Below are 12,429 nucleotides of genomic sequence, written 5' to 3'. Positions count from 1 at the left end.
TGGAAGAGGAACAAGATTTTTGGTACCAGATAATTATTGTCTTTGACTTTATCTGGGGTACACTTTAATCCTTCCATCTCATTTCTCGAAGCTGTAGTACATCTAACCCTAGGTCCTGCAGTGCATACTGTGACAGGTCCTCCTCACTGTTAGTAAAGATGACCGATGTCATATGTTACTCACAATTACCCTGCATCCAACAACAGTCTCCCGGAGAACAGCTTAATGTTTGGCCTCACACCGCTGCCCTGCTTCCATCTACTGCCACAGCATGCATGGTCTAAACACCGCTTCCCCAATCTAAACTGCATTTAACTGCAGTCATTTGGCCTCAGCAATGCTTCCTAGAGCTGCCAGCAGCATTGTTAACTCCTGCCAGACACCCAGTTTTGCTTGCTGCTGCTGCTGCCCGTGAGATTTTTCCTTGGGAGGGCTTAGATGGCACAGCAACCTGGGTAGTGCATATCCAGAGAGTACAAATGGCAGCTAGATTCCGGTAAGCATCGGCTGCTGGAATTCTTCTTTTTGAGCCTGGCCACTCAAGTGGTGACCGCTCGGTCACTGGATTCCATTCCTGCCCGCAGCTCTTCCAATCCACTCATGGCTGATATTCCTGTGCAAGATCAGCTTAAACTAGGCTGTCCCAAAGCAATGCAGTGTGGTGACTCCTCAAATAAACTGTCAAGGTCCTTGTATGACAAAACTTGTTGTAACTTGCTTTATTATTGTGCTGCGAAATTGTTGTACATTTACAGAAATCTGTCCCCTTGTCACATGTGTTTTACCATGTACTTTCTCCCTGTTATATGCCAAATGTGTAGGCTACCCTACTCCTAGCACCAGGACACTGCACCCATCCATTTTTTATTGTTTATTCTGGGCGCGGCCTATTCCACCCAGGGCAACCCTATGTTGCACCCAATACAAATACCTTTCCTGGTACCTTTCATTGGTTGAATCCTTATCTATTTCTCTCTTTCTCCCTCTCTTTCTCTTTCTCTCTCATACATATGACTCGGACCAGAGCCCCTGTTGGAATCTGGAATGGATTAAGGATTGCATCACAATGTTTCACAACTATCAATGCTTTTGATTTGATGATAGTGCTTTTATCATTCGATGGTGGCTTTCTGATGTTTATCAACATCGTATGATTAACATTTGCTGGTGTTCCTATGGTCCCAACCCAGTCCCATCCCCAGCCAGCTATGCTGCACTTCTGTGCATGTGTGACCACATGCACAGCTATAAGAAGGGGTTCTTGTGGCCCAGAAACGTCGTTTTTTAACATTAAAAGTTTGATTGCTTTTTGCAAATCCTGTGGAGTGCCGCTGCTTGCTTCTGCTAGATATTGAGATATAGGGAACGTCTGAGGTACTCCTGGTGCTTGTAACAAATAAACAGCACAGACACGGGGGTCCCGGGCGACGTTTCGGTATATTTAATGACCTTTTTTAAGCTATATATAACTTTTATCTACAGTATAACACACAGTCTTTAAGAGTGACAGATGCAGAGATGTCAATTCAAGAAAAAGCAATGTTCAGGTTAGAGATGGCTAGTGAATCGCTGTCTCGTCTCAGTGTCTCGAATCATTAAGCCGACTGCATGATTCGAGACACTCACTGTTGAAAGAGTCGAGACAGCAGCAGCAGTAGCATAGCATTATAGCATAGCAGCCAAGCTCAGCAGGAGGAAGGAGTTGACCTTGAGTCCAAGTCAGTGCAGAGTACACTACAGTGCACTGTATGCCCAGCAGCAAGGGACTGAGCCTCTGCAACTCACTAAATGTGTTGTGAGCCGTGCACTAATTCCAAATGAGTGGTGAGCCCAGCCACTGTCTTACTTCCTGTCTTCCAGCACAGCGAGTGACTGAGCCTCTGCAACTCCCTGAGTATGCTGTGAGCCCTGCACTGTCTCCCTGTGCCTGTAATTCCATACGAGTAGTGTTCGAGAGGCGAGTAACTGATTCAACACACTTCACTGTTCTGAGACTTGTGTCACTCTCAACTCATTTCAATGAATCGTTTTGGCCATGGCTGCTACGATGGTCAGGGGCTTGTGCCTTGACTCATTTCAATGAATCGCTTTGGCCGTAAACGCTTCGCTGGACTGAGGCTTGTGCCTTGACTCATTTCAATGAATCGCTTTGCCCATGACTAGTTTTTAGGTCCAAACATGTTTGACTGCCACAAGTGTTTCATCAAATGATATCATCTAGCTGATGAAGAAATGCATTTGTTCAATGGTAATTTCTTACAATTGAATTTACTGCCATCTAGTGGTCCATTGTTACACTGCCCTATGTCTTTCTTTAGTATTCTTCACAGAAACTATGGTTTCCAAAAATTGTACCTATCTAGCATGCAATATGCTAGTGGCACTTAAGTGTTGTTTGTGGTGTTAGCAGTACAGACCTCACTTAACGTTCATTGGTCAGTAGCTCACCCCAAGAAAAGGATGGTTAAAGGAATTTAGGGTTAATAAAATTTGAACAGAAAAATTAAAACCCATTTCAGCTTATGGAGATTTTTTATTTGTAGTCTAATGACTAATATGACCTAACAATCAAACCTTTGTTCTATTTACAGACACTTAACAGGCTTTGATGATTTCAAATACCATTTTCCCATTCTTTTCTGTGTAAAAATCTTTACTTCCCATGATGCATTTCAACAATTTGCATATTATAGTAGGACACACACACACAGGGTTGGCTGGTTTAAGCCAATTGGTTTACTCAAACAAAACCCAATTCTTTGGCTACTGGCCTATTATACAAGAAAAAAAAAATATTTTTTTTTATTCATAATGTTTAATGTCAGTGGCATGCCCAGTGCTAATGCTTAACTCCTCTTTGTGTGTTTCTATGAAAAGTGCTTTTGCACTTTCCATTGTTCCATTTTTTTTATTATAATAAGTAGTAAGACTAATGCTTAAAATTCCATTGTTCTTCTCAATTTCACTGTACTGTATTTATTAATATGTTTACTTGATCTATAAATATTCAATTGTAAAAGGAAAAATAAGCTGTAATTTTTTTTTTTGAAGTTTTATTAAAAGATGTGAAATGAATCCATTCAAACCATGATAATATTATTAATTCTAGATGGCATTAAAACATGATTGATTAAGGTTTCTAATTCATGAATCAACTTTTTATGCATTAACATATTGCATTACAATATATATAAAAATAAAAAACTTGTTTAAACAAAAAAAGTTATTGTTTTTAGATAATTTAGATTTTTTTCCAATTCTGCAGCACAGTATGCTGTTTTTTTTTTTTTTGTTTTGTTTTTTACTTAAATATATTACAATATATTCTGATGATGTTCTAATATCTTTTTATTCTCCTGTTTTTTAGGTTGCATTGCTGGGTATGGACATTTTATCCGCTGTAGTTACACGTTTGCAAGATCGTTTCAGAAGTCAGATTAGCACAGGTAATTTTCCTTCATAGGAGTGGATCCAGTTCAGTATGCAGTGCATAGGTGCAGGAAAGAGGTCTCAGAGATATTCAACCAATGCGCTTTTAAGTTGGGGAAAGCTTCTACAGGTGTTAAGTTGCGAGAACCAGCATTCTCCCGACTACAGTGGTTCCCATGATGCTGTTTGGGATGAGCACAGCATTGCAGCAGTATTTGAAACTGATTTCTGCTCTTAAGGCCCCTGTATACACTATGCGATTTTCGGCCGATTTCTCCCGATGTCGGCACTTTGGGATGATAAATCGGGTGAAATCTGGCCAAAATTGCATATGTTTGACAGCTGATCTGATCTGATGCGCGGTCCCATGCGCATGGGATCTGATCAAGTGGTCGGACCTGCTGAACATGAGATATATCGGCATCTGACCCATCATGGGCACATCGTGGGTGCTTTTGCACCCATGATGTATCAGATCCGATATATCTATATGTTTGGACCCTCCTCCCACCCCCCGCAGTACATGTACATCACCGGAAGCCGCCACGGATTCCTGTCAGGCTGCCACAAATGAAGTGAGCAATGAGCGGTAAAAAAAGCAGTGCTCTGTCACCTCTGGGCTGAGCTCCGGCAGTGTACGGCACCTGATTGCCTGCGCGGCTCTCTGTAGACTCCAGTGTTATAAGAATTTAACATGGGAGTCCACAGAGAGCCGCACAGACAACGTACGCTGCTGGAGCTCAGCCCGGAGGTGACAGAGCACTGCTTTTTATTCAAAATACAGTAGATATTCATTCCCACAACAACAATCCCATCCGTGGTACACTTCCCCAGACAGCACTATTTATCATACCCACCGCACACACTACCCTGTTAATCATCAGCACAGATCATTAGCTTTATCACGCTTTGATTTATTTCCGCATGCGTGTCACTTAACTGCTTTCCCTCCTCTCCACATCTCACTTTTCACCTCACCAGCACACCTCCCCAAGCAGGGGACACACTCATTACTACACGTACACACAGACTTCGCTCTAGAGAGGACACACTATCAGATGCACAAACATTCTACACTCACCCTCCCCCGGTATAAATTAATTCTTAGGGACACACACGATAGTCTTCAAAACAAACTAATCAATTTATCACTCGCCTCCCGACAATCATTTAGACATTTAGGCATATAGACACTTGCAGTATATTATTAATGTCTAGGTGTCTCCACAATACACACCTTCAGTTAGTACATAAAGCCTCTACAGGTACACATAATTTTTTCACCAGATATCACTCTTTTCACAGTAGGAACACACAGCATCACAGGTTTCACCCTACCTCCACCTAACAGGTTAACATATATAAGAACAAAATTCAATGTTCCAAGTACTAATTATCTTTCAACCCCCTTTACTTACCAAGCGTTATTTCCATATACATGGACACGCCACATCTCTCCCGCAGAACAGACACATAGAACTTTATATCTCCATATGTATACACAAACACACACACGTGCTTTCTTTTATGAAATATACCTTTAAAAGAATCATTGCTCCATTTTTAAGCAATCCCTCTGTGATTAAATAGATAATTTCCCCACTCCCAGCCTCATTTGGTCTTATTTGCAACATTGTACTGTTAAAACTGTAACTAGTCCTGTAACCAATTATACTGTCAATTAACAATATATGTACCCCAGCTACATTACTGGGGGGCGGGGGGCTACAGTTTAGGAGCAGCCCTGCTGGGGCAGTGGGGGTGGGGGGCTACACTGAAACATTTGGGGACAACTAGAAATAATTATATTATTAAAAATATTATTAAATCAATATTATTAATATAATATTAAATAAAATAAAAACGATAAAAAAATAGAAACCGGCTCCAGGTCTCCTGTCACAGGGGACGTGGGCTCATAGGGACAGCCTAGGATCAGGGATTCCGCTGACGGCTTAGGGCCGCTGACACTGTGCATCAGAAAAATTACATGTGATTTATCTGACGCAAATTGGATGTATAAAACGGCACATCAAGTGTCAAATTGTATGTAGGCCTCCTGGGAAGCTGCCGGGGCAGTTCAAGGGAAATCAGATGCAATTTACAGGTCAGATAAATCTTACTAGTGTATGGGGGCCTTTACTCCAGGAGGCGTGCAAGAAATTCTGTCAGATATGTATTGAATAGTTCCAGGACCACCCGCTCGCCACTATTTACTGTGCTACATTGAATCGACCCTGGCTCTATTTTTCTAAATTTGGTGAACAATTGTCTATACCATTAGTCAAACCAAGCAACATGGCCTAGTGAACTTTTAACAAATTCACTATGCACATGTGCTGATGTATGGACATATAACGTTTAACTCTTGGTTTGGCTGACCCTGGCAGAGATGTGGTTTTGCCATTGCTCCCAGAGCCGCCAACGATAAATACTCATAAAAAAAAAAAAAAGAATCCAACATGAAGAAGCCATGTGTAAATGTGTATATACTGATGGGGCCCATACACATGTGAGAGATTGCATACGATCCATGGTCGCACATAATGTTTTTTTAACCACATGCGTTCGCTCGAAATGCAATCTGTGGCAGTAGTCAGCGGTGTGGGCAGTGGTGTAGTGGAGCTGTTGATGGGGGTATGGATCATTGGTTAGACAGCAACTAGGTCAACATGCACTTGGTCTACACAACTAGTTCGATCCTGTCTGAAGGTCGACCTGGGGTTAGGTCGATGGGGTCACTTGATGGATATGGGCAAGGTTTACAGTCAAAATGTCGACATGGGGTTTTTCATGTTTTCTTTGTCCCGAATGTTAACAGTCAACATGTCGGTACCAAAAACAGTGGAAAACTCCATTTCGACCCTTATGCATGTCGCCCTAGTGATGCTGACCTAGTGGTGTTGACCTAATGCTTGTCGACCTAGTGACCGTTATCCCATAAGTGGGCGTCAGGAGGGCTGCCAGGCAGCGGTAGTTAGTGGAGCTGGTGCCGAGAGGCAGAATTTTTTTTTTTAAACTTCAAAAGAATGGGTGACCCTCTCATTGGCCAGCCTATTGGAGAGCCAGCCCACCAGCTCCGCTACCCTGCCGCCCGCTCCTCTAAACCACCATCCATCAGCCCAGTTCCAGCACCCGATGTGTCATCGCAGGTGGCATGTGACATTGGTTGCTGGAGAGAATCACTTCAGTCAGATGCGATGGGAAATCGTATGGGCACCATTACTCTTAGAGCAGTGGTTCCCAAACTGTGTGCCTAGGCACCCTGGGGTGCCTCATGATGTTTGCATGGGTGCCTCATGTTGGGGGTCCAGGACCAAAACTAATTATTTATGCTCAAAGTGACAGGCAAAACCAGTGCTGGTGGCTGCCCATCATCAAAGGTATGGATAATTATAAGCACAGCTATGGTGGCTAACCTGATGGTGACCGTTAAGCAAAAGTTACTGTATTTTTAATTTATCTAAAATAAACTTTTTAACTAGGGGTGCCTTGAAGAAATACTGATATATTCTAAGGCGCCCTGGTCAAGAAAGATTGGGAAGCACGGTCTTAAAGGAACAAGATTGTTCTCGGATCAGTTGCCTGATCTTTCAGTTTTTCAGATATTTCTTCTGCGAATGGTTTGTGAAATTTTGTATAAAGTGTTTAGAACAAATTCCAGTATGGTAATAGTATTAATGAGACTCATAGCATATATAGATAGATAGATGGATAGATACAATACCCAATTGTGGCGTGGCGCCTAAAATTTATGAATACTGTCCATACATATGGTGATCCAATGTTCAGTGAAGCAAACAGAAAGTTCATCCAAAACTTGTTTATTTTAGTCCTTTGTATTGTCACAGGCAAAATAATGTACAAATGTCCTCAGATAGATAGATATATATAGACAAGTCATAGATGATAAACCCCACTTGGGGTTAATAACCAGCACGGCACTCCAGGGTTTGTGAAGCAAACAAATTTAATGTGCAACGGTTTCAGGTAATACTACCCCTTCATCATTATTCCCCAAAACCATTGCACATTAAATTTGTTTGCTTCACAAACCCTGGAGTGCCGTGCTGGTGATTCACCCCAAGTGGGTTTTATAATCTACTACTTGTCTACAATTCTGCATGGCACCCAGGTACAAGACGTCTTCATTGGAGTGCCAGGTCGCCACCCTAGAGATATATAGATAGAGGAAGATGCTTTCGGTGTGTAGCTGCTGTTATGCTGAAGTCTTGTTCTTTACTTCCAGTATTGCCGAGTTTAATTGATCGATTAGGTGATGCAAAGGACTCGGTCCGAGAACAAGATCAAGCATTGCTGATCAAGATAATGGAGTTTTCTCCCAGCCCACAGGTAAATGTCATGTTTTTTTTTTTTTATTTGTATACTGGCTCCTCAACCTAAAATGCAAACATTTATTTTCTTGGTTGTAGCACCAAGTAGATACCCTCTAAACAAGCATATGGGAAAATTGGGTACTTGCGTAGTTTCATGGCGCCGTGCGTCGGAGTCCCCTGGCGTGGCTCGCTTCGCTCGCCCAAGCTGCGGGCTCTGGGGCTCGCTATGCTCGCCACGCTATCTAAAATCAACTCCATGCCAAAATGGATAGTAGGGGTATGAACTATCCATGTTGGCATGGAGTTAAGTTAATTTATGTTAGATAGTTAGCCGAGCGTACAAACCGGAAGTAGCACGGCGCCATGCTGGCGCCGTGAAACTACACAGGTACTAAAAATGGTTAGATCTCCTCCCTGGTGTCAATGTTCTGTTACCAATATCTAAAGTTAGGACTTTGATCAGTGATACTCAAACTTTATGCCTCAGGGCACATTCAGGGGTGCATTGGATTGGTGACTAGGGCAAATTCAAATGATCTATGGTCAGTGTAATAGCTAAAACCAATGCTTGTGATTTCTAATCCTAAAATATGTAAACAAATTTGAATCCTGCCCCTCACCATATAACTAAACCCGAGGTTGACCTATACACATAAATTAATGTAATATATTTTTTCTGAATTTCTCAATAATACCCCTTTTACACAGATATAGCCTGGATTTCTACATGTGAACATGCTTAAATCTATGATTTCTGCATGTTTAAAAGAAAAGTTCCTTGTACATAGCCCTGCTCCCAACTGTGGTCTTGGAGTTGAGACTGGAATGCTGATGCTGTTGGGATTGCCTTGATTGACTAAAGTTGTAAAACACTGGCCTTACACTAAAACAACTTTCATCCAATCTGTGAAAATCTGGTAATGGAAGGGAGCAAATGGCAATAAGCAATTTGGTCATAACCCTGGGAACTGGAAAAAAAAACGGTACTTGTGAGTTATCTGGGCGCCCGATTTTTTGATTGTATGCCTTAAGTTAAGGCATACAATCAGATGCGATGCGATGCGATATCGCATCGCATGCGACCATCGGATGCGATGACCCGATTTTTCCATAGGAATCAATGTTAAAATGATTCCTATGGAAAAAGGGGTCCTTTTCATAGCCCTACTATCCAAGTGGGCATGGAGTTGGATATAAACCTGTGGCGAGCGTAGCGAGCCACCGAGCCCGAAGCGTGGCGAGCGTAGCGAGCCCCGCGAGGGGACGGTATTCTGTGTCCCCTCGCGAGGCTCGCTACGCTCGCCACGCTTCGGGCTCGGTGGCGCGCTACGCTCGCCACAGGTTTATATCCAACTCCATGCCCACTTGGATAGTAGGGGTATGAAAAGAACCCCTTTTTCCCATTGAATTCCATGTTAAAATGGACTCAGTCCATTTTAACATTGATTCCTATGGAAAAATCGGGTCATCGCATCGCATTTCGCGTCGCATCGCATCCGATGGTCGCATGCGATGTGATGCGATGTGCCCGATCCGACCCGATTTCGAAATCGGGCGCCCAGATAACTCACAAGTACCAAAAAACCTACTTTTCACTAATGTTGTTTAAATCAAATAGATTTAACAAACTTGTCAGAACGACAAGTTTTTGTAAAATTTTACTTATTGTGAATAGCTTACTCCATTACCAGGTTTTCTTTCCAACCAACCATATAGTTGGATCACAGTTGATCTCGGGTTATGGTAGTTTATACGGTTTTTCTGTGTTCTCTCTCCCTTTATTTTTCTTAATATTGTACAAATATCTCAATAGTAGAACAAACCATTCCACCGCAAAATATTTGGGTTACTCTACTACTGTGCGGTACTATGGTATTGGGAGCTACCAAATATTTAATTTAGGAAAAATATTTTTTATTTTATTAGCCATCGTTGTGGATTGAATATAGTTGCCAAATCTCAGTGAGTTAAAATCTGATATTCCATACACTTAGAGATCTACTGCTTGAAACCTGAGATGTAATGTGCCCCCGGGAAAACTAGGGGGTGCCCGAAACCTGCTCTGGTGACCCTCACCATGCACAAGTATGTCCCCTGCACTGCGCACCTCCCCAGGACAGTTTTTCACACCCCCCCCTGGCCTTCTGGCTGGGGTTCTTTGCTTATTTATTTATTTTCACTTTTCACGTTTTACTTTTGTCACCTTACAGTTTTCTGTAGTGTCACTTTTTTTTGATGGGCATTAGGTACGACCATGCCCCTATGCACAATTTAATCACTCACTGGGTGATGGAGCACACTAAGAAAAAAAAGCAGCTGTGAAAGTATTATTAGCTTTGTGTAGATGCCCCATATGAAAGAAACAGTACAAGTAACCTCAGTATGACTACTGTTAACCACTTTTATCTTTTCATAGTACGTTTGGGACCGAATGCTAGGAGGTTTCAAGCACAAGAATTTCCGCTCGCGGGAAGGAGTTTGTCTATGCCTTATTGCAACTCTTAACACGTGAGTTTTCTTTCATGTGCCGTGGAACAGGCACTCATTGATCTTCGGTTATGGACGTTGTGTAATGGTAATTTTCTGTTCCATCCATAGATACGGAGCCAACGGCCTGACATTGAGCAAGATTGTACCTCACATATGTAACCTGCTTGGAGACCCCAACAGTCAGGTGAGTCTTCTGCTAAATATAATGTACTACTTGTCCAGAATCAAAGCTTTGAGCGGAAATAAAACCGTTTTCAGTAAAAAGGGTTATTAGTATTTCTATTACGTGGAAGTCTTTAGTTTTGCTTGCAGCTTATTTAATGGTCTCATGACCGTGTAATTCAATTGTTGCTATGTTTGGGCATGAATTCTGTGGGCACCTACATTTTACTTGTAGAGGTGGCGAGCAGTAATGAGACAAAAGTTTTTTTTGGAGCAGTTTGAATTCTCTAAAGGCCCCCATACACTATGCGATTTGGGCACGATTTCACCCGATTCAGGTAAATCGGGCCGTGAAATTGGCCCAAATCGCACTTGTAGACAGTCCGTCCGATCAGATCGGAGTCCGGAGGTCGGACGGGCTGCACATAAGATTTGATACGTTTTATGTGCAGCCTGGCCTTGGAGCTGTGCGGGGGGTAGTCAGCGGCTGGGGGATGCCGGCTAATAGAGAGCCAGGCAGAGGGAGCAGGGGGAGGCTGCGTAGGGAGCCGGGCAGGAGGAAGCTATTGCGGTGACAGTGGGAGCAGGGAGCTGGGCAGGGAGAAGACGCTGGCTGCCGGGCAGTGGTGGGAGCTGGGAGAAGCAGAGCACTTGAAAAAAAACAAACGCCCATACAGATGACTAGGAAGCCATTGATTGGCTGAGACCTCTCTCAGCCAATCAATGGCTTCCTAGTCATCTGTATGGGCGTTTTATAAAGTGTGGCGAGCATGTACAACGAGCCCAAAGCTTGGCGAGCACAATGAGCCCCACAAGGGGATGCCGAATACACGTCAAGTCATCCGCTGCGCTCGCCATGCTTCGGCTCGTTTTACATGTCCCCTCGCGGGGCTCGCTGCGCTTGCCTCGCTTTATAAAATCAACTCCACGCCGACGTGGATAGTGGGGGTATGAACAGGTCGGGAGGACGCGTACCATGTCCCCTTGCGGTCCTCGCTGCGCTTGCCACGCTTCGTGCTGACGTGGATAGTGGTGGTGTGCTAAATCGAATCTGATCGAATCGTATGCAATTCGCATACGATTTGGTATACGATATGGCATGCGATCGGCAGGTATGGGCGCTGTGATAATACACAAGTACCGAAGGCTTTCCATAAGATTTTGAAATGTTTCTGTGGAAATTTGTGCCCATTCATTCTGTAGATTTATAGATAGATTTATGCTGTCAGGCACTGATGTTGTACAATAAGGCCTGGCTTGCAAGCTCATTCCAGTTCATCCTGAAGGTTCTGAATGGGGTTGAGCTCAGGGCTCTTTGCAGGCCATTCAAAATCTTCCACAATTAATTCATCAAAACATAGGGGTTATTCAGAACTGATTGCAAAGCTGCTTTTTAATCAGATGGACAAAATCATGCTGCACTGCTTGTGGGGCACACAGAACTCATCAATTCATGTTCGAATAGAAAAGAGAATTGCTACAAAGTTTGAAGCATAGCATTGTTCAAATTGTCTTGGTATTCTGAAGCTTTAAGAATGCCCTTCACTGGAAATAAGGGGCTTATTCCAAACCCCTAAAAACATCTCCATACCAAACTTCACAGTTTGCATAATGCAGTCAGGCAGGTAGCATTTTTCTGGCATCTTCCAAACCAAGACTCACCCAAGTGACTGCCAAACAGAGAAGTGGGATTTGTCACTTCACTCTTCTCCACAGTCCTAAATGCTTCACACCACTCCATCTCTTGGCATTGGTGATCTGTGGGGCTTGGAAACCCATTCCATTAATCTTCAGCAGCACAGTTTTTGTGCTTACATTGATGGCAATGTCATTTTAAAACTCTTAAGCTTATGGAATTGGCAGATGAGCATCGGAGAGGCAGGGAGAGAGGGTGGTTAGGGACAGACAGAGAAATAAGTTGTGAGGGAGAGTGGCATGGAGAGACTGTCAGAAAACGAGGGTGTCTGAGAAAAGCCCATCAATTTGCTTTTGATTGGATGTTAGATTCGAT

General features: G+C 43.1%; 1 protein-coding gene and 1 non-coding gene across 2 annotated transcripts in view; one reads left to right on the top strand and one right to left on the bottom strand.

Annotated features, from left to right (window-relative positions):
* The window catches only part of CLASP1 (cytoplasmic linker associated protein 1), a 321,194-nt gene that overhangs the window by 52,522 nt on the left and 256,243 nt on the right, over positions 1-12,429 (top strand). The window contains exons 3-6 of the mRNA XM_083153636.1: positions 3,368-3,446; positions 7,679-7,782; positions 10,183-10,274; positions 10,365-10,440. Coding sequence (XP_083009762.1) covers positions 3,368-3,446; positions 7,679-7,782; positions 10,183-10,274; positions 10,365-10,440 — 351 coding nt within the window. The remainder of the gene's footprint in view (positions 1-3,367; positions 3,447-7,678; positions 7,783-10,182; positions 10,275-10,364; positions 10,441-12,429) is intronic.
* LOC146025501 (U4atac minor spliceosomal RNA) lies at positions 2,339-2,465 on the bottom strand. The gene has a single exon (XR_014454163.1). It is a non-coding gene; the product is annotated as a U4atac minor spliceosomal RNA (small nuclear RNA).

Source organism: Crinia signifera, chromosome 7 (genome assembly GCF_055691185.1).
Source record: "Crinia signifera chromosome 7, ASM5569118v1, whole genome shotgun sequence".
Taxonomy (NCBI): Eukaryota; Metazoa; Chordata; class Amphibia; order Anura; family Myobatrachidae; genus Crinia; species Crinia signifera.
This window is presented reverse-complemented; position numbering and strand designations above follow the sequence as displayed.